The sequence below is a fragment of the Ochotona princeps genome, chromosome 23 (assembly GCF_030435755.1).
Source record: "Ochotona princeps isolate mOchPri1 chromosome 23, mOchPri1.hap1, whole genome shotgun sequence".
Taxonomy (NCBI): domain Eukaryota; kingdom Metazoa; phylum Chordata; class Mammalia; order Lagomorpha; family Ochotonidae; genus Ochotona; species Ochotona princeps.
In genome coordinates this window covers 14349637-14373207 of record NC_080854.1, presented here as the reverse complement: position 1 = coordinate 14373207, position 23571 = coordinate 14349637, and the positions used below count along the sequence as shown (strand labels likewise).

The window sequence follows — 23571 nt, the reverse complement described above, 5'->3', positions numbered from 1 at the left end:
TTCCTGATCCCGCTTATCTCAACAGCAGAATGGCAATGATCATAAACTTCATTGAAAGGAGCTGAAGCGGGAGTGGTGTGTCACGGGGCAGGTGCACATACACTGAAGTTGGTCGTACAGGAAAAACCTCGATGGCACCTATGAGATCACAATGTATTTCGACAAGTGAGAGTTGTTTATGGTTATTTCCTATCATTTTCAGTATTTTCTTTTTGTTGTCCTCTTAAGCACCCTAGTCTGTTTGCCCCCCTCTTTTCTTTTTTCTTTTGTTTTCTTTTGGTTTTGTTAACAATAAATGATTCTACTTTACTTCTGATAAGTAAGGTTCCAAGCCAATGTAATATGACAAAATGAATATTGAACTAAAATTGTGAGAAGCTGCTGTTACTGTTTACTTAGTCATTTAAATCAAAAGAACAAAATGCAAAGTTTTTTTTTTTTTTTATGTCCTCTCATGTGCTTCAGGTTCCTTAGTGCCTCCAAAAACATGAAAGGGGCTGATTTACAATTCCTTTGGGCAAGTTGCCTGTAGAATTCTAAGGACAGGAAATGAAAAAAAAAAAGTGTAGCACACACCCCCGGACATTCCACACAACATGTAGAATAAATAAACAGGACCAAAAAGGAAACAAAAAGTCTTTGGTATCATGTTGAGAAGGTACCACAAATAACATTTGAGAGAGCAAGGACCTAAGCAAAAACACCCCCAAGAGCATTGAGATTGACCCTGATTGAAGACAATACTGTTCTCCTTTAGTCTAAAGCATGGTGAGTGCTTTAATTTAGTGAACTTTGTGACCTCCATGGGCATTGTGGGGAAAATGCCCCACGTGGGCTTCTCAAATCTATGCAGGAATATGAAATGCCTTAGGATCCTGTTGGGATATAGATGAGTGAATAAGGAAATCTGCAAAGAGCTGAGACTCTTGGTTCCTCACAAACTCTCACATGACAGTGATGTTACTGGTCAATGGGAAATAATTAGTCTTCAGTCACCTTCAGTACAACAGTTGGTGATGTCAGTCTTGTCTTTATCTGTTGAGCAGCAGTTTTCCACTGAGGGAGATTTGGCCTGACTAGAATTTGTTGATCTCTGGAGATAGAGATGACCATTGCCAAGTCATGGAATGCTTCTGGCATCACACGGGCAGGGGTCCTACAAGCCAAGAAAGGATTCCCTGACCCAAAATGTTCATTGTGCCAATGTTAAGAAATCCTGCAATAGTGGTATTTTGCACATTTCTGACATCAAAAATAGCCTACCAAATTTGTTCCAAAAAATAAAGAAGACCTCTGAGGAAAGGGTAGGAGCACTGTTTAGTTTTGAGTAGAGTATGAGCAGAGTTTAAAACTGCCTTCAAATATATGAAAGATTATTATGCAAAAGATGGCAACCAGCTGTTTTCCATCACCCTTGAGGAATGAACAGGAAATGTACATAAAAGGATCTGTGTTACCCTTCCATTCTTTCTCGGCTTCCTTCCCGTCAGCCAAGCAAAACTTTTCATGAACTGGCAACCATATTTTTCCTGTCCTGTGTCTGATTACTTGCAGAGACCCTCCCAAATCCTGGGTACACATTTTATTCTCCCTACCAAATTTCATCTCTCCATCCCCTAGAACATTCAACTTCGGATTTTTCTTCCTCTACAAAGTCTTCTTTAACTTATATGAAATAGTTTCCAATTCCACTGTAATTACAGCTGGCATAGTTTCTTCTTCAATATATCATATTTCAGCCTATAGATTTGTTTTTGTCTATCTGTGTACCAAGAACTATGCTAATTTTGAGAAGGATGAAAGGGTCAAGAAAATCTTCGGTTTTAGGAATTTCACAATCTAGGAGGGAAATTCCACATCAGTAATTGCAGCATAGAAAATGATTATTTTTTTTTTCTTGGAAGTGGAGGTTGGGTACAACAGTGAGGTCATAGCTTGAGACACCATTATCCCATAGACTATCAGAATCAAGCTGTATGATTTCAGTTTCTTAATAGTGTGCACATTAGCAGGCAAGCACTTGGGTCCCTGCCACTCGTGGGAAAGACACACTAAGTCCCAGGTTCCTTCTGCCCGACCTTGCTTTAGGCCAGCTAGGAAGAAAACTTCTAAGCTGAGGCAATCATAGAACATTTTATAAGTAGATACATTCCTGAAGAACAAATGTTCTTTAATTTAAAACCCTGTGTGTCAAATAAGCACTCAGTATTATTATGAAGGTAACAAGTCTATGAATTAAAGGTTCTTGGTTTAGTTTATGGAAAAAACAATAGTCAAAAGGGTTAGGTTGAATTGATTATATCTGCTCAGAATCTACAAGACCAGGAAAGAGAAATTTTTTCAAGACTCACATGGCAATGTCATGGTTTTATCAAACTAGATAGAATTAGCCATTTCTGAATGTACCTCATGATGCATTCTGATTATCTTAGCCAATGCTGATTAGGAAGAAAATTCTTAGTTACATTTAGAAGGGAATATTTTGGGATGTTACAAAAACACTTTAGAAAGCAGTACCAAATAGGAATTTGTCACCATGTTGAGGCATGATTCCACAACCCCCTTTGGAGATGGTTTGTCTAAGGGTTTTCACTACCTTGACTACAAAGAAATCAATCATTAAGTCTCAGCGAATATGTAGTATCCACTAGGTACTAAGTAAACTTTTAGATATATAAGTTAATCACAGCAACAGTTTATTACAAACAATATTGTAAGACGTTTTTGGTACAAACTTCCACACACTGCTTGATTCAGAGAAGGAATCATTGTGAAATCTCAACCTGCATGGCTGGGTGGACACAGCTGGCTTCTGTTTGCCATTGGAAATAGCAAGGAAAGTTCGGCATATGAATAGAAGTGGTGATACTTCCATCCTCTGTATTTGAAATGAAAAAAATGAAGCTGGTCTTATTTCACTGGTGATTGAGTTTGTTGAAGGGCTCACAACTGGATGTCTGTCTGCAACTGCATTAGTCATGTGTGAAGACAGCATACTGGGGCTCTTTCCCACAGACTCTGAAATCTTCAGTTCTGGGGTGGTATCAGTACTAAAGTACCATAGACGCTTCATTGAATGTTACTGGCTATGTAGCTATGTTCCATAAAACCACTGTGTTAATTTTAAGTCAGCAGTAGATTCATTCTGAAGGCTGTCTTTGAGGTTCTCATTGTTAGAGCTGCACTGCTGTATTTTAAAATAAGAACACAGCTTTCCATTGTAACCTCAAGAATGTCTTCATAATTCAAAACATGATGTTCTCTTAGTTAACATTTTCTAACTAGACTTTGCTTTCCTTCTTAAAGCTATTCTAGGCTTCTGTGTATCATTCAATGTTGATGTGAAAAATGCCATGACTTTCAGTGGTCCAGTGGAAGACATGTTTGGTTATACTGTTCAACAATATGAGAATGAAGAAGGCAAATGGTAAGCCAGTGTTTTTCCTCTAGTTATTTTACAATGTGATGGAAAATATTACTGTAGTTCATTTTATGAATGAAACTTCAACAGAGTGAATCACTTATGCTAAAAAATGCAGACTGGTCATGGAAAGGGAGTTAAAGAAAAAAAGAAAAGAAACAAAAAAAAAAAGAAAACTTCCTTGAAAATACTAGAGGAAGTGGTTAAAAGGTCTGTTGAAGCCTCGATTGACCTCAAGGAAGGTCCTTCTCCAAAATACTCATTGTTCAGTAATTACATTATTTTGGCAAGAGTTCATCAATTGTTCTCCTTTTAGAACGGCTTACACACGCTTGGTTGAAACTCAATGGGAACAATTTGAAAGAAGATGAGGTAGTTCCTTGAAAGGGTTAACACTGCTTCCACAAGTTGGGGCTTTAGAGATCTGCTTGGCTTGGTCTAATGTTTTTAAAGAACTTTATCAGATATCTTTTTTTTTTCAGTTTTATATGGAAACTCTAATGCAGGCATTAACAAATTAACAGCTCTGTTTACATTGCTGGCACACAGAGCTGCTGTCCCTCTGAGTGTATGATGAGCTGCATTCCCTCTGAGTGTATGATGAGCTGCATTGATGTAATTTGTGTTATTAAGGATCTAATTCTGCTGCAGACCTAACTTTCTTTGTTTTTGTTGTTATGAAGTCTTTATAAAAGGTGAGGAGGTCACAGACAGGTAAGCCATGTTCAGGGATGGAGCAGGTCAGGGTGAGGAAGGTGCAGAGAGAGAAGTGTTTCTGTATTCCATCCTGTGTCCACAGAAAGAGAAAGAGCACCCCTCCATGTTGGCAGATTTCATACAGGCATGTCCCATTTCCTTCTCCCCTTGAAGATTTCCAGCCCTTAATCTAAGGGTTGCTGAAGGGTACAGATTCATCACATTCTCTTTAGTTATTTCCTGCTGATAAGGGCATAGGGCTTGCCAATCCCAGGTTCAGGAATCTATCATCTAATGGATACCTCTTATGAACCAGAGGATTTCCTATCAATGCTAGAGGCTGTGTCTGCCACATTATGTTTCGTACTCTGAGAAGTGTCAGCTTCTTTGCACAGGAGTTAACAACAGCAATCGCTTCTCAGCCTTTTGGCTAAGATGAAGTATAGGAGTTAACAACAGAGGTGGCTTAATCATGCAACATGTGTGCTGAGTCCAGATCACACAGCCACAGGCTCTAGTCTCTGATATCGGAGTGACATGTCAGGAGAAATAGGAGGTAAAAGTATACGCTGCTTGCCAATGCCAAAACCCATTACTGGGCCCTCTCCAGAACAGAGCTTGGCACAGAGAGCCCTGGCACAACCACCTTTTAGGTCCCCAGACCTGCCCATTCCCAGCCCAGTTCTTACCCATGACAGCAGGTATAATGGCCTGGCCTAGGGAAGCCCATGGCGCTGGGTCTTTGGACATCTGGCCTGACTTGGCGCTGACCCAGCTTTCACGTTTGTATAAACTAGCTTTATTGGATTTATTTATACCCTTTGAAACTCATGAGCATTGCTTGAGTTCATTTAGACATGATTTTTAAAGCATATTTAGCTTGGTGAAAATTATAGAAATAAATATTAAAGCTCTTTTATACTTAATTTTTTTCTAGTTAACACAAGTTTAAAAATTAGACTGTGGAAAAAAGAGTTAAGCCTTGCTTCCGTTTAACTACTTAAAAATCCATTTTTGTAATAACTATAATAAGAAAAGTAAAATTGCATATACTTGGAGAGTAATAACTTTTTAGTCTACAGTAATTATTTCTCAGGTGAGATGATGGGGCTCTTCTGCATCTGCTTTTCCTTTTGAACATGATTAATTTAATAATAACCCCTGAAGAATATTGAAAGAATTATTTTTAGTTTCATATACTCTTAGGAAAAAACTGTTAAATACTGTGTTAACTAGAATTTGTATGAAAGCTACATTCTTTTACTCTTCTTGTGAATATTTTTAATGAGAAATCTGATCATAGATTATGAGTGTTTAAAACTTCTCTGCCTCTCTCTCTTACTCCCCAGCATCTGTTTCTTTCTGGTTTTAAAGTTGAAATGAACCTTGGAGAGATGATTTTGCCCATTCAACCTTATATCAAACCTGTCTAATTAACTTGGGAAATTGTTGTCCCATGTTAAAGTCCCTGGGTTCAAGTCCCAAGTGAAGGGGTGCATGAGGTAAGGATGGTCAGAACAGCATTAGGAAAGACATCAAAGAATATACAGATTGGATGGTAAGAATGGTTATAAAAACATGTTGTTACTGTTATATCTGAGTGAAATTGCTCAAACTTTAGGCAGACCATTGTAAATTTCATATGCATTTGCGAAATAATGTTAATAATAAGACATCAAGGTTTTTGAGATAAGATACTTTATCTATCTTGTTTCATTCTTGAAATGTAGTTTATATAAATATTGGCTGGTGTATCTAGGCATAGCGTGAACATAAGTCAGTCAAGTAGCACATATGAACGTACCTGGCATTATGTTAAATTCAGTGGGAGATGTGAGTATAAGACAAATATAACATTGTATAATCTAGGACCCAGCTCACTAGCCCAATGGCAGATCCTCATCTTGCATCCACTGGGATCCCATATGTGTCCCAGCTGCTCCATTTCCCATCCAGTTCTCTGCCTGTGTCCTGGGAGAACAGTAGAGGTGCCTAGCTTTGGATTGGTTCAACTCTGGCCATGGCAGCCACTTTTGGAGTGAACTAAAGGATGGGAGTTCTTTCTGTGTGTCTCTCCTTCTTCTCTATAAATCTGCTTTTCCAATAAAAAAAATAAAATAAATCTTTAAGGAGAAAGTGTATAACCTAGTACAGAATTTACACCAAATTGCTAGACATAAAATCTAAGCAAAGCAGTGTGGAGCATATGGTCTGTTGGAGTTCAGAGAAGCAGGAGATGATTCATAATTCTGGATTCTCAAATTGAATCTTCAAAGATGATATGCCTTTTAATAAAAGGAGAAATGTCACCCCAACCTGGGAAGCCACTCGAGCATAGGGACAGACCTGAGAGTAAGTGAGTGAGTGTGATGGTGAGTAAGCAAGTCTGATACTGGTCTGCAGAAGAAAGAAGGACAATGGCAGATTTAAAAAGCCAAACAAAAAAAGGATAGACCTAATTAAGGATATGGAGGAGCCAGTATAGATTATTTGATGAAACTTAGCTTGGAAAATTATATATAAATTGATTCAGATGAAGGAATGCCTCAAAACGTATGTACTACAGGCAAGCAAGAACCACTATCTAATTCTTAAAAAATGAAACATTGGGCTAGATTAGTAGTTGACCTAAGTAAAAGAAAGTTGTGTCTGAGATAGCTTTAGATGAATCATTAAGCGTTGGTGATGGTTTGGAAGCTGCAAATAGAGATGTAGGAAAGATGAGATGTATTCCAGATTTTCTGCACTGGATCACTGTGGAATGAATACAGTCATTAACGGAAACAACTCTGCACACATGCAGAGAAAATCAGTTTTATTCGGAGGTTAATAAATCTACATTTAAACAGCTTCAGATCAAGATGACAACTAGGTAGTTAGAAACCTAAAATTGGATTATATGAAAGAGAAGTATGCTAGGGGAAGTGCCCAGCGAGGAAGGACATGTTTTGGTACCTGTTGGCAACCCAGCACACTGCCCGCAGCCCCAACTCACAAAACGCTAGGCACCCCTTGCTAAATTTGTAGGCTGAACAAACAAAACCATGTTACCATCAATGAAAAATGAAGTTAAAAAATATTTTTTTGCATCACCAAAATTCAGAGTGCTTGTTCTAGGAAAATGTAACGACTAAGGGCTTCCATGGAAAATAATAAATGTCAAGTCTGCAGTCTTTGTTTCCTCCCTTTGCCCAAGTTAAAAGGGGTGGGTTATGACCCCTAGTTAAGATACTCACTTTCCGGATCAGAGTCCCTGGGTTTGATCCCTGGCTCGGCTCTGGTTCCTGATTCCAGTTCCCTGCTAATGCAGAGCCTGGGGGGAGCAGGGAATGGGGTGAAGGAAATTTGGAGAGCAAACCAGTGTGTGAGCTCTCTCCATTTTTTAAAGTACATAGGAATTATTTTCTTGGTAAGTGCCAAATGTGTTTGAGAGCTTGTAAGCATTTGAATGTGTATGGATGTCAGATAACTTAGTTCCATTTGGATAATCCATATTTACAACAATTGTATGGACAAGTTGTGAAAAATCAAAGCAATAAAAACATGTACCCAATTAAATTTATTTTTTAAATTATTTTATTTTATTTTTGATGTTGTTTACATGGTTAACAGGGATGCACACCCACGAGGACCACTGATTAGGGTGGGGAGGGATGAAGCATAGAGGAATGTGCATGGGATAAATGCTCCTAATTTTCCTTTTCTTCCCTTTTCTCCTGTATGGAAGGGGTGGGGAAGAAGGGAGGAAGGGGAGGGGGCCATTCCCAGCTGCCAATCCATGTCAGAACCCTGGGATGGGGATGTCTACTTGATATCATCTTAGAAATCTCAATGTGGAGAAGAATGTCCTGAGGGTATTGCTTGAGTGATTTTGATAATTCTGAGACACTGTTGGTTTCATTGCTGCAACTTTTGAGAGGTTCCTTTCAAGGTCGGTTGGCTAACAGTGTCGACCCCAGTGCATCCATTCACTCAGACACTTACTGCCAAAGCTCAGTCAGGAGAGTTGTCCAACCTAGTCTGTTCTCTATCTTCTGACATGGCGCTCAATGTCCTCTGAAGGCCTAAATGAGCTGGCCATCTTGTCCTCCATATGCACATGGACATGCCATCCACTGCACAGGCATCAACAGTCGAGGAGGCCAAGTCCCTACACATGCATGTGGTCCAAGATCTTCCCTGTGACTGGAGTTTTGAGTCCTGTTGTCCAGTTCAATCTGTCATGCATCAGCCTATGCACACATTGGTGATCATAGTTGTATGTTCAGTTCTTTCTCCAGCCTCATATACTATACAAACTGACAGGTTCAATGGCCCAGGACAACCCAGCCTGTCACACACCTGGCCCCTATGCACATCAGTGGGAACTGCAGTCTAGTTGGGGCAAACCCCAGTAACCCCCACCAGCCCATCCGCAGCCTTAGTTCCTATGCATACCGGTATGTACAGCAGATTAGTCCAATCCATGCTGCATCCCAATTGGGCTCTTGTATGCACCTATGTATGTCGCAGCTTAGCTCAGCCCACCCTACCCCACAACCCTGTCTACACATATACTGACAGATGCTACTGCCTTGTCCAGCTTAGTCTTCCCCCAACCATGGCTACCTTGCCCTCCAGCAGGAGCTACATTCCAGCAGAGGAGAGCCTAGACTCATTCCCGGTCTCAGATCTTGCACTTTCTGGGGGGTAGTGTGATCAGCCTGACACAACTTACACTCTGTCCTGGCACTTGCCAGCAGATGCTGTGGCAAAGCCCAGACAGTCAACACTTATAACCTGGCTTTTACTTGTGCCAGTGGATGTGGTGGCCTGGCCTGGAAACAGGTCTTAAAATTCCAAACTTTTATGAATGGCATGGTAGCAACAAATTGTTCTAAAGAGACCCAGGCACTGGTAAGACAAAAACAAATTACAGAAACATGTGTGGATATCCTATAAATGTTTATGAATGAAGAATGCAAACATTGAGCAATGGATTGTGGAACAATGGACATGACTGGAGGAACATTATTTGATTTTCTGTAGGGATGAGCACCTTTGTAAGTTGTATTTACTCCTAATATCTTGTAAATCCATCCTGATGCCTCTCTTGCCATGTCTATAGTATGTCTGATAGAGAAGCACTTATTGTTGACCTGTTATAAGTACGGGTTATATATTTGAAATTCATTGCTTTCATTGTTTTGGAAAATTAGAAGATTAACAGGAAAGGTAGTCTCATGTCCATTTAATCTCCCATATGTTTACTGTGAAGTATAATTTACTTTATAACTTCAGCTCAGAAATCCTATGGTTTCTTAGTAGTAAAATATATTACTATATTTTACTATACTATATTACTAAAATATGTATTTTAGTAGTAAAATACATCTGACTAAGATAAGGCATTCTTCATTATTGTTACATGAACTGAAGCATCTGTTTCATTGCAATGCATTTCAGAAGAATTCAGAAGAATTGGCTGTTTTGCTTTGAAGAAGCGTAAACAAGCACTGCGCAACCTTCCAGTTCCCCCACATTTATTAGTAACCAAAAGCACGGCAAGGCTTCCAAATGAGAAAATGTGAAACTCTGGCTTTGGGGCTTGTCACTCTCTAGTGGTTCTTCACTCATTCTTTGTGCCTATCTCTACAGTTGCTGTTCAAGCAAGCTGTCTCTCAGGGGTACCAGTGATGTGGTGGGCCTTTCTTTCCAAAACCTTATAGACTTTTCAGAATGATAGGATCCTCCCTACCCAACCTTAGTCCCATGTATAATCAAAACACACTGGAATCCTGCTTCATTCCCAGGAGATCCACTTTATGCCAGGGAGGTATAGTAGTGGTCTCCTGTGATTGATGCTCTAATTCTGAATATAATGCTTTGGAATTTCAGGGGAAATTTGATTTTTTACAAGGTCCTATAAAATTTTCTGACACAGATTATTATAAGTTTTTTGCACACAGATTATAATGTATTTCTTTTTTTCCCTAAGATTTATTTTTATTGGGAAGGCAGATTTACAGAGAGAAGGAGAAACAGACAGAAAGATCTCCCAGCCACTGGTTCACTCCCCAAATGGCTGCAACAGCCAGAGCTAAGCCAATCCAAAGCCAGGAGCCTCTTCTGGGTCTCCCACTTGGGTACGGGGTCCCAAGGCATTGGGTCATTCTGTGTTGCTTTCCCAGGTTACAAGCAGGGAGCTGGATGGGAAGTGCAACAGCTGGGACATGAACTGATGTCCAAATGGAATGCCAGAACTTGTAGAAAGACGATTAGCCATTTGAGCCATCACACCCACCTATCAAACTTGACATTTCTTTGCCTTACTTCAGCATGCTTATATAGCTAATGCTGTTGCTGTTAAGGTTTTGTTCTTTGAGGGTTTTTTTTTTTACATTGATTTATTTTTATTGGAAAGACATATTTACAAAGGAGAAGGTGATACAGAGAGAAAGATCTCTGTGTGCTGGTTCATTCCCCAAGTGGCCACCATGACTTGAGTTGAGCTGATCCAGAGCCAGGAGCCTCGAGCCTCCTCTGGGTCTTTCATGCAGATGCAGGGTCCCAAGGCTTTGGGTCATCCTCTACTGCTTTCCCAGAACAAGCAGGAAGCTGGAAGGGAAGTGGAGCATTGGGGACACAAACTGGCTCTCATATGGGATTCCTGTGGATGCAATGTGGGGATTTAACCACTAGGCTACTGCTATGGCTCCAAGTTTTGTTCTTTGAGATGATCAAACCCTCAGATACTTTTTTTTAAAGTGCCAAGACAAAGAAGCTTGGTGCTCTGAAACTGGTCTTAAGTTGGCCTATATATTAGACATCAGGAAACAGTGAAACTAAAAGATTGCTAATGAAATCATGCAAGTTTGAAGGAACTCTCTTCAGGAAACAAATCTAATGGGGAAAACCATACAAGAGATCAGATACTCTTCAGATCAATATAATAACGATTAGAATAGCAAGTCCATATCAATTGCACAAATATCTCCCTTTGCTAAATATTAATTGTGACTTTTTGATATAGAAAAAAGTATCATTTTAATGATCTTCAAGGTTCACAAGTGTTTTTATAGAGATCAGTAATAATAGCTAGAACATTCTGTAATCCTGTTAATCTGCATACAGTCATCACAGAAATACCACATAGAGTATGAAAACCTAATGAAAATAAAATGGAAGTCAAAACCATCTTTCAAATTAAATCTTAAAGCAGCGGCAATGCTCATAGTGTCTCACGTCTTCACACTGACCCTGTGAGCTCTGACAGATGTCATTTTCATCCTCATTGTTCCAGTCAAGAAATGGGTACTCAGGAAATGATCTTTCAAAGGCTTAATAGAACAAGTTTGTGACAGGGCCAGAATGTTGAATGCCAGCCTTTGAATTTCCTTGAGTCCATGGCTCTAACAACGGAATTCTGTAGGGCTTTGATGTGGAGAAGTGCCTGTGGGGACTGTGTGTCATTCTGCTGGAGTGAAACATCCAGCCTCTAAAACGGAAAAAACAGATTTCATAATTTAAAACCCCTGGCTAGGCACAAGAGCCTAAAATTCTCAGATATGCTTTATTCAAGTTCTTGACATATTAACACATTCATTCACAAACTCACTAAATATTTATTAGATGCCTTTTTTGAACTTGCTATTTTTTACAGTAAAGATGTAAGTGAACAAAATAGGCAAAAATCCCTCCTGTTGTGAAGCGTGTGCTTGATTTGTGTGGGAGGGAGCAAATAAATAAATAAATAATGAACTTTAAAGACAAGTAGGTTGTCATGAATGTCAAATGGTGATGCTGTGAGAAAAAAAATAGAGCAAGATAATAGGATCAGGAATGCTGGAGATTCCTGAAATTCCATAAACCCTATGCTAATACTTTTCCTGGATCTTGTTATTTTTACGCAACTTGGGAAAAGTGAGGATTGTTTAGGATTAAAATGGTAAGATATATGTCCTTCCCAAAGCTGTGTGCTCACTGTTAGAGCAAACAGCTCCAGGAAAACACAGGATTGTTTTATGATCTATGTCCTAGTAATCCGTTGCCTGCCATGGGTTCCCAGCTCTCAAATTGCATGTCTCAACCTGATGCTACAACACACACTACTTTCTGTACTTATCCCAAAATATTCAATAGACCATGGTTCAAGTTGATGTATCAGTTTAGTCCTCAATTACCACGATACTCAAAGGGGATTTCTGTTTTCCTAGAGCACATGTAAACTCCAAAGTCAACTCTTTGCCAATCTCAAACTCTCTGCTCCAGTGTATATAGATAGACTAAGCTTCACTCTATGTTCTGTTCACCCATGCTTCTTCAGTGTCCTCTCTCTTCCGTCTTCATCTTTTTCTCTATACTTTTCCCTGGCATATCTACAAAATGACTTGCCTTTTGAGTTACTATTCACCATAGCTTGGCTATTAATTAGCATGCTTTCTAGGACTTGCTCCTCCTCTCTTATACTGGGTGTTCCTTAGTTAAGAGCATATGCTTTCCAACTAGTCGGTTCTCCCCTAAATGCCTGTCTTTGTTCTGTTCAAACAATGGAATTCTAAAAGTGGGAAGGATCTTGTGCACTTATCTCCCATCTGCTGTAGAAAATCCTTCCAAAATATCCCTGACAACTCCAGCCTACCTCATCTTAGCCAGAGCAGCTGCCTGGCTGAACTGCATATGCCTTGTCAGTATAAATTGTTTGCTACAAGTCCAAGATGCTACTGACACTCCACTGAATCTCAATAGGTGTGTACAGCTACAATTTTCCATTAAAACAATAGGGAAGGGTGGGAGAGAAAGGCTAAAGCTATGCTCTCTTCCTGTTTTAGTTAACTGTCATGGCTTTAGTCATCAAGTTAACCCCAAGATTTAGTGGCTGAACTTAACAATGACTGACCATTTCTCAATATTTTGCAAATATAGTGGTATTCACATTATTTTGACTCATTCATATGATTGCAGTCATCTGTACCTCTCATGGGACTGCAAAGTCCTACATGACTGGAAGACCAGGCTCACAAGCTGTTAAAGCATCACTTCATCATGGGACCTCTCATCTTTCATAATCCAGATTGTTTCTTCATAGCATGATGGTCTCAGATTTCCAAAAACAAAAGATAAAATGGAATATGTAAGATCATGTAAAACCTGGCTTCAGATGTCATGGTGTTCTAGCTGAGGCATTATATTTATCAAAGAATTCCAGATTGAAGGAGAGGAAAAAATAAGAGCATGTCTGCTAAATCAACATTATGTTATAAAGGTCTACAGTTGACAAACCTAACATAATGGTATCTAATATAATGGCAAGCTCTTGATACTAGGCCTTAACAGTTCTGATCACAAAATGATGTTCCTTTCTTGTTTTTAGATATATCCATCTATATCCACCCAACTGGCTTCATTTGTGGCATCTACATTCATGTTACTGATTCTTTCTCACCATTTAATCATAAGCAGATTGACTCTATTGCAAGCTTAAGCTTACTTCAAGTCCTAAATTGTTTACCATTTCCCTGAACAAAAAGAAGTTTACATATATATTAGCCTGGCTTCTCCTCCCCTCCTTCTTAGCTGAGTTACTTGAGATGGAATCTGCTATACACTCATGATTTACATTCTTGCCTCATATAAACGGGAGACAGACAGACAGACCAACAATTGATTCATTCCTCCCAATATCTGCAACAGCCAGGACTGCATCAGGCTGAAGCCAGGAACTAGAAAGTCCTTCTGGGTCTCCCATGTAGGTTGCAGGTGCCCTGTTACTTGAACTGTCTCCTGCTGCCTGTCAGGATGCATGTTACTAGGAAGCTAGAGTCAGGATCAGAGTCAGGGCTCAAACCAGTGCAGAGACACAGCATGCCTGTGTCCCAACCCCCATGCCAAAGAGCCTGCCGTGGCCTCCCATGCTTGACGCTCATTTCTACTTTGGATGGAGGGAACATCACTGTTTCTTGATTCTCCTCTGCCTCTGATCTGGCTTTTTCCTTTGTTAAATGAACTCCTAAGTGTTCATTACTGCCACCCATCAGCCTTCAGCTCTCCTCTTACTCTGTACTCTCTCATGGTAATAATTTTTGCCTTTGAGGCTTCAACCATGCTCATCACATGCTCACATTTCACATGATTTCTGAAATGTTTTCCCTACAATAAGACTGAGTCCATTTACCTGCAGAAGTAACTATTGTCAGCCTTTCTTCTGTCATTTCTGGCCAGTATCCTTCCTGGGCTTTCTTCTGTCATTTCTTCCATCTCCACATTTGGGGTTTCTTGAAACTGCCTCCAGAAACACCTCCACCCCTGCATCACCATCTTTGTCTTGGGTCTGTTTGTGGGAAAACTCAAGCTAAGATTACTTATATACTGAACATTTTAAAAATAGGATCTTTCGGGCCCGGCGGCATGGCCTAGCAGCTAAAGTCCTCGCCTTGAACCATATGGGCGCCGGTTCTAATCCCGGCAGCTCCACTTCCCATCCAGCTCCCTGCTTGTGGCCTGGGAAAGCAGTTGAGGATGGCCCAATGCATTGGGACGCTGCACCCATGTGGGAGACCCAGAAGAGGTTCCAGGTTCCCGGCTTCGGATCAACGCAATACTGGCCCGTTGCGGCTCACTTGGGGAGTGAATCATCGGATGGAAGATCTTCTTCTCTGTCTCTCCTCCTCTCTGTATATCTGACTTTGTAATAAAAATAAATAAATCTTTAAAGAAAATAGAATCTTTCTTGCTCTATACTTCTTTACTACAGATATTCGTCTAGATTACTTTTGGAATTCTTACTGTGTCCTTTTAATTTTGCTTCCTCCCTGCTCTGCCAATTTGTTTATGATTCTGTAAGCAAAAGAGCTTTGTATTTGTAAACCAAAGGAGTGATCATGCCACACCTCTTTTTGAAGGGTTCATTGGTTCCCAGTATCTTTCTTCAGCTACTAAATCCAAAGTTTTGAAAGTGAACTCCAAATACATTCATGATTACCTCTTCAAACTCAACTTTCCACTACAGCTACACTGAGCTATTGGCATTTATCAAAGGAGTACTTGTTCTTTCTAGCCTCTACAGCTTTGCTGAGGTTGTGCTGAATTCAGACCTATTTAGGATTGTAATAGTACATTCATAGCTTTGCTTTCCCCTCTAAGTTTCAAGCAATTTTTAAAAATGTACTTTGTCTTCTATTTAGTAGCTGCAGGAAACATTAATCACTCTATCTGGCTACAAACTAAATACTTGTAAATACAGAGACAAGAATTTTTTTCTGTTATACTTAAATGTAAAACTAATTTTTCAGCCATTTACAAAAACCTTTAAAAATGTCGAGAAAAACTATAACCATAATCGCATTAATAAAGTTGTCTTTGATGTATTCCTTTTCAGTCTGTATCTTACCATGCATGTTAAGTTTTAATCTTTCCGAATGAATGCATACTACTACTACTAATAATAAAGGGGGGAGATGGTTGTAATATAACAGGTGATTGGTCTGTGTCCTGCCTTTGTTTCCCACTTAGCTTCCTGCTACTGAGTAACCTATAGGACAGCATGTGATGGCTCACTTACCTGGGTCCCTACCTACACTTTGGGAGAACCAGAGGGAGTGCTTGGCTCCTGGCTTAGCCTGTCCCAGTCCTAATTTTGACAGGCAGCTGGGGAGTAAACCAGTTGAAGATTTCCCTGTCTTTCTCTTTTTTCCTCTCTCTGTCATTTTTCCTTTCAAATAAATAAATAAAAATAATTATGCAATCAAAATAGTAGTAATAGCAGCTTAACACTTTGTTGGTCTATACTATGAGTCAAATATTCTTATAGGATTTAAAAATATATATATTTATTAGCTGATTTATTCCCCAGATGGCCACAACAGCCAGCGCTGATCTGATCTGATCTGAAGCCAGAAGCTTCTTCTGAGTCTTCCACATGGGTGCAGGGTCCCAAGGCTTTGAACCATCCTCCACTTCTTTCCCAGTCCATAAGAAGGGAGCTGCATGGAAAGTGGAGCAGCCGGGACACAAACTGGCACCTGTATGGGATCCTGGTCCTTGCAGGGTGAGGATTTAGCCATTGAGCCATCGTGTTGTGCCATGCTGGTTCCATTTAATCTTCCTGATGATTCTATGATGTTGGTATTCTTACTTTCTCTAGTTTATCAATGAAAAAACTAAGGCACAGATGAAATAATAGATATATCCTAACCATTTGGCTTAGTTAGTAGTAAAGCCATGGTTTGAACTCATGAAACCTGGTACCAAAGGTTATGCTGCATTCTACAGAAGGTATTAGATGACTTAATATGTGGGAATCCCTTAGAACAGTATCTGGCACAATGTCCAAATACAATAAATGCTATCTATTTTAATCATTGCTGCTGCCATGAGTACGGTAATTTTTTTAGTTGATGTTTACATAGTTGATCAGTGTGGGAAGGCTCCAGGGTTAGGGAAAAGTGGGTGTGATCATGGTTTCCAAATTTTCTATTTCTTCTTCCTTATCTGAGGGTGGGGAGAGGTAATGGAAGAAGCCATACCCAACCTAACGGCCCCAGTATCCGGAGATGGGGACAGTCACCTGATATCCACACGGGGTCTCAATGTGGTGCACATTCCAGGGGCTCTGCAGGTGATTGCAATAGTTCTGAAATGCTGTCAACTTCGCCTAGCCATGATGAGGGAACTCCTCTATTGGCTGACAGTGTCGACCTTTGAGACTCCATTGGCCCAGATATTTGCTATCATCCTTTGGCTGGGGGTAGTTTTCAATGTGTTCTGTTCTCCTTCCTCTACTGTGGTATTAGATGTCCTCTGCAGGTCCCAAATGGGCTGCCATATCCTTTATGTACATCTAGGCTTGCTGTACCCTATTCGATCTTTTCCACTAAGGGCCAGTTCTCACAGGCAAGCCCAAGGACCTTGACCAGATGACCTGTGCCCTACTAGACCCCTGCCTTTGGGGTTCACGGACCCAGCACCCACCATGTATGCGAGTCCAAGGACCCAGGCCAGGCAACCTGATCCCACGAAACCCCCGCCCCCTTCTGGGCTCATGGACCCGACACCCACCGTTCTGAAACTGGCATGGTTTGTCTTAATTCAACATCCATCAGTGGGTGCTTCACCCTGGCTTGGTCCAGCCATTCCCAGCCTCAGTGTGAACTGGCTGGTGTTGCAACCCAACCCAGCCCCTTCTGCACCCCATCATGATTCTTGGATCTGCCAGTGGATGTTTTGAACTGCCCCAGCCTGGCCACCCCATACCTGACCCAAAAGTATGCTGGTGGGTACTGTAACCTGTCCTTATCTGGGCTGCTGTTTGCTCTGGTTCTCATACTCACCTACAGGTACTCTGTTCTGACAAAGGAGTTCTCCAAGCCCAGCCCACTGCCCCCATTCCAGCTCTTGAGCCCACTGGTGAGAACCAAACCTTTCCCAACTAGGCCTGTTCCCAGCCATAGATCTTGCATGTGCCAAGGGAGATTGCTGTCCCTCATGGGTGAGCCCACATACTCCCCCACAGAGTCTACACTCAGACCTGAATTACACGCTTGTTAGTGTCATGGCCCAGCCTCACATTACTTGTTCCTTTTGATTCTCATTGGTGGTTTTCATGATCTAGCCCTACAAGTACAGTGGCCTTGTCCACAAAAGTCCCCCAGAAGTCATTCCTCACCTGGACATGAACCCTCAGGTCCCTGCTTGTCCCCACCTGTGCCATCCTCCAGAAGAAATGTCAGTCCATACCCCTGAGTCCCCAGAGTGTGCTGCCCGAGTTCTGCCAACTGCAACCCCTAGGTTGCCAGAGCTAAAATCCCGAGTCTGCAGCCCAGAGTGGTCTGAGATATGCCATCCACAATTATTTTGTATCATTCACTTTAAATTAGGTCACGAACTTTTATTGTTAAAATTATTTCAAAAGTTTATTTATTTAAACTCAGAGTTACCCAGAGAAAGAGGGAAACAGGAAGAGAGAGAGAGAAAGAAAGGGAGGGAGGAAGGGACATTTTGCATCCACTGGTTCGTTCCACAAATGTCCACAAGGGTTGGAGATAGGTCAGACTAAAGCCAAGATGATGGAAATCCAGCTGGGACTCCCACATTGGTGGCAAGGCCAAAGTACTTGGTTCATCTTCTGCAGTTTTCACAGGCATGTTAGCAAGTAGCTGGATCAGAAGTGGAACTTCTCAAACAGGCACTCATGTTGGATGCTAATGTCACAAGTGCTAATTAATGCTGGAGCCACAGGTTTCCATTGAGTTAGATTTTCACTGATTTTTCATCCTATCACACAATCTTACTAATATTTTATAGAATACAGTATAGCAATAAAATATTTTATAGAATACAATATCCTCATAAGCAATACAAGAATAACCCTGTAATAATTAATTTGTTCTTGCATTTTTTTTAAAAAATATTTTATTGTTGTATATAACATCATAGGCAGTATCTTTGTACATTAAACTTTAGGGCACAGTTTAGAATAGATTCCCAGAAGTAAGAATTATGCATTAAGAGATTTGAACATCTTTATAGTTCTTAATGCATACCAGAGATTGCTTTGCAGAGGCATTTTACTGTAGCTATATTTTAGGGAGTTTGTCCAATAATTCAGTATCTACCATTGTTACAAAGTTGATTTCCTTTAAAACTAGTTTGCCTAAAAGGCTTCACAAAAGAAGTCTCATGCTCTTACATATGACAGATTTTCAACTACTTAAATTAAAAACAACAGCAACAACAAAACTATTTCCCACCCCCTTGCACCTCTGTACAACTTTTCAAATCTGTTTCAGGCATTCTTTCTCCGTGCTAAATAAGCCTTGAAGCATTTCTTGTCTGACAACGTGGCCAGGCTCCTAATCGTTGGAGTCCTAGTCTCCTAAATACATTCCATTGTGCCTATGTCCCTCTTAATTTGGAGATTCCAGACATGGCCTGAGCAGTGCAGATCACAGAGAGGCTATCACTTGCCTCGACCAGGGCATCTATTTTCAGCAATGCAAGCTAAGGTCACATTAGCATTTTTGGCAGAAAAATACACTACTGTCTCATGATTCTATTCTGTCAACTAAATCCTGCATGGTTCTTTCACATGAACTCCCATTAAGTGAGGTTTCCCATGTTCTGGACTGATAAAGACAATATTATGCGGGGAAGTAATTTACATCAGTTCTCATGAAACGTTAATGTTTATTATTGTAGGATATTACAATACATCTACATTCGCTAATATGTGTAGCATTTAATTGATGAATATTTTTATGTTTTCTTTCATTCAAGTTATTAATATAGCCCAAGACAATCCCAAGTATGTATTTATAAACTCTTCCAAACCAGTATTAAATATTAAATGATCTAATATCTGTATTTGATGACATATGTGAAATTATTAGTTTCTCCTGGGAAAAAGTCATTTCTGCTCCATGTTTGCTTTGTACACTTACACAGTAGCACATCTGTACACCATTTATTTATTATTTCAACAAGTACATAAAATATGATAAAAAGACTAAAAATATAGCAAAATTTGAGATATATGCTTATTCTCATATATGAGGGACTTCATAAATATTTTGGAAAATTAAACTACAAGTTTATTCTGCTGTAGAAACTAAATCAATACAATCTTACCATGAACTTTTTGAATTACATGTATAGGGGTGAGTGTGTGGCTGACTGTGTATCTGCGTGGGGAGGGGATGATTTTGCAAAGATAATGCAAATTTTCTGTGAATTTTTGAAGACTGGGTACATTGAATTTTTTGGTGTAATTATCCTCAATTTGCATGAAGAGACAATTTGGAATTTAGAGAAAACAGCCTATTGATTCTTTGCTAATACAATATGCTTATCTGATTATGTCTTTGGAGACTACTGTCTAGTGTCTTAAAATTAACCACAAAATAACTAAAATCAGCATTTTTCCTTGCCCCCAAATTTAATTTTTTTTTAATTGCAGGGTGCTTATTGGTTCTCCTTTAGTTGGACAACCCCAAAACAGGACGGGAGATGTCTACAAGTGTCCAGTTGGCCGAGGGGAATCACTACCTTGCATTAAATTGGATCTGCCAGGTATGTAAAATCAATAAGATGAAGTCTGATCCTATATCTTGCTTGGTGTTCTTACTGCCAGAAAATTTCAGGTAGCTGCTGAGTCTGTTTCATGTTGCTATAATAGAATATGAGACACTGAATAATTCAGATGGGATAAAAACTCTTTGGCTTATATAAAAAAAGAAAAGAAATAATGATTATCCTTCACTTATACAAATTCACATAAAATAGCAGTTTAATGATCTGTACATCTGAGCTGATTTATAAAGTCATCATGGATCACCCCTAGATCAGGAGTTGGAACATCTCACTCTTGTAGGGATACCATGAAAAACATTTTCCAAATAATCCTGTCTATCGAATGTCCTCCACTAAGTTTAAGTTAGTGTTAACCATTGGATTTTCCAAAAGATTTCTTTATTTGAATGACAGAGTTACAGAGAGAGAACAGACATATACACACACATGCAGAGAGGTGGGACGGGGGAAAGAGAGAGAAGAAAGGGAAAGATCTTGCATCCACTGGTGCACTCCCCCAGTAGCCATAATGACTGCAGCTGGGCCAGGCCCAAGCCAGGAGCCAGAATCTCCACCTGGGTCTCCCACGTGGGTGGCAGGGGCTCATCTTCTGATGCTTTCCCATCTGTATTATTAGAATTGGATCAGAAGTAGAGCTGCCGAAACTCAAACCAATGCTCAAATGGAATGCTGGTGTTTCAAGTAGCAGTTTAATCTGATATTGGCCCCTCATGCATGATGTGTTAAAAGCAAAATAGTAAGAAAACATGTCATATTAAATGTTACGAAATAGTTTACAGCCCATGGGTGTACTTTATTCTGTTTTTTAGTCACACTTCTTTTTTTTTATAATTTCTTAACTTTTCATTATAAGCATTTACATATTTGTGATAGCTGCTTTAGGAACTCTTGCTTGATAATTCATCTGCAATATGCAAACATGATCATTTTCCATTGATTTTTCGTTGAGGTTTGGTCACAGTTTCCTAAATCACTTTATATGCTGTAATTTCGGATCGTTCTAATATAGACTTTACATTCTGTCATGTACCTTTGAATAATCTTAAGTTTTTGAATCAGCAAACAGTTTACTTGGCTGAACTCAATATCCGGATTCTGACTTCATTTTTTCTTTCTTTTTTTTTTCTTTTGCAATGAGAAGCAGATTAAAATCTCTATTCACTTCTTGCTATTTCAGCTGAGATATTTAAAATCTTCTCTGCACAGATACCACTGGGTTTTTTTCCAGAGATTTGTTCAGAATGTGTATACATATATTAGAACTGTCCTTATTGAACTCTTTTCCTCAGAACACCCTTGCTCAGTTTGCATATGCTGCCATTGTGCCCCCATTTGTGTCTGTTCTCTTTCCCTTCAAGATAGTAAGCCTGGGGCTTCTGTTTTGAGTGTTAGCCACTGCAGGAGACCTGAGCTCCAGGGGGAAAGTGAAACTAATGAAGCACAAAGCCAGGAAATTCACCCAACCCCCGTCAGTTCCCTTAGGTCCCTACTCTCCTACAGCCTAGGCCTGGGCTCCGTTGCTTTCCAGTGCCTTCAGATAGTTGCTTCATGCTTGTTTTTTCCTCGGTTTCTTAGAGTTTATAGTTATCATATGCAAAAAAATGTAAAATAGGAACTGTTTCTTTCAATTTAGTATAAATGACAGTATCACTTTTCATTGATTATTTTTTTTTCCCTAGGTTTGGACACATTTTCCTATTCCACTTTATATGCTGTAACTTTCAATCATTTTAAATGTGGAGATTGTACATTCTTTTATTTGCCTCTGAATAGCTTTAGCTTTTTAAATAAGCAAGCAATGCAAATATTTATTTCAGGTCAGGCAAATAAATTAATGAGAAACCATGGAATTTAAATCAATTAACATTTTGGGGCAAGAAGAAATGTTTATGTTAGTTACTATGTTTTTACTTCCAAGACACTAGCATTCAGTCATTTCAACCTCAGTGAAAATTAGACATATTATAAATCAGTAAATTAGAACACCACAAATCATTAGCTAAATATAGCAAATACGAATAAGAGGCAAATGATATTTAACATCATGTCAAAGAGAGGCATCCTCAAAGCCCCAGGGGACATGAGAAATCTCTATCTCCTTAACTGTCATGGAAAGCAAATTGAAACAATAATACACCGTTTTCACCCCTCGAGGTGATAGAACACTAACTGATGAGACCTTGAGAGAAAGTGGCAATCATCCACTTCAGGGAGTGCGAACCTGGGAGATCAAGTTCTCACTGATTATAGTAGTATAACATTGCCAACCATTTGACAGAGATTTAAAATGCAGTTTGACCAAAACCTTATATTTGCCAGAAAACTGACACATATAAGCTTTTCTTACCTTTTCCCATCTTTATTATTTCCTTTAGTTGCAACTCGCTTACGTAAGGATGAACATGCAATTTTGTCTATGTCTAGCTTATTTCATTTAACATCATGCTTTACTATTGAAATCATTTTGATGTTATGCAAATGATGGAATTTCATTCTTTCTGTAGCTGAATAACATCTCATTATGTTTTGGACATTAATTCTTTCTCAAATAAGTAACTTCAAAAAAAATTTTTCCCCAAATTGTCAGTTGTCACTTCATGCTATTCCTTGTTTTGCTATTCAAAGGCTCTGAGTTTGTTATAGTCCTATTTGTCTAGTTTTGTTTTATTTCCTATGCTTTGGGGGCCTTATCCAGTTATCATTGCTGAACTGACACTAATCACTTGAAGTATTTCCCCTACATTTTCTTCCATAATTTTCATAATATCAATTTTCAAATTTAAAAATCAGATTTAGTTGATTATTGCACGTGGTAAAAGGTAGAGAATGAACTGTGTTCTCATGCATACAGCAGCATTTCTCCAGTGTGTGGTCTGAACCATGAGGGCAGTCATTCTTTAACTTGAACATTGCCTCATTCACATCTCTCAGTACCCTGTGCAACAAGGCTCAGCAGCTTTTGCTTTTCCTGAATAATCTTTTTTTTACATGAGTTAGTGGAATTTCTTGCCAATTTTGTCAGATTGGTAAGGCTCAGATTTTAACATTTATATTTGGAATAGCAATTGTAGGCCCTTCCTTATGTGTCTTTTATCCAAAGTTTCTGGCTACTGCTCTAATCCTTCTCCAATTTTCTTTTTTTTTTCCCTTTTTTTATTGCAAAGTCAGATCTATATATAGAGAGAGAGGAGGAAATACAGGGGGAAATATCTTCCATCCGATGATTCACTCTCCAAGTGACTGCAACGGCCTTTGCTGCGCCGATCCGAAGCCAGGAGCTCTTCTGGGTCTCCCACACAGATGCAGGGTCCCAAGGCTTTGGGCCGTCCTCACCTGCTTTCCCAGGCCACAAGCAGGGAGCTGGATGGGAAGCAGGGCTGTCGGGATTG

General features: G+C 39.6%; 1 protein-coding gene across 1 annotated transcript in view; it reads left to right on the top strand.

Moving 5' to 3' along the window:
* The first annotated feature begins 3302 nt into the window (after positions 1-3302).
* The window catches only part of ITGA1 (integrin subunit alpha 1), a 92199-nt gene continuing 71930 nt past the window's right edge, over positions 3303-23571 (top strand). Inside the window, exons 1-2 of the mRNA XM_004583792.3 lie at positions 3303-3427; positions 20049-20161. Of these exons, the coding sequence (XP_004583849.2) occupies positions 3354-3427; positions 20049-20161 (187 nt within the window). The 5' untranslated portion in view covers positions 3303-3353. The remainder of the gene's footprint in view (positions 3428-20048; positions 20162-23571) is intronic.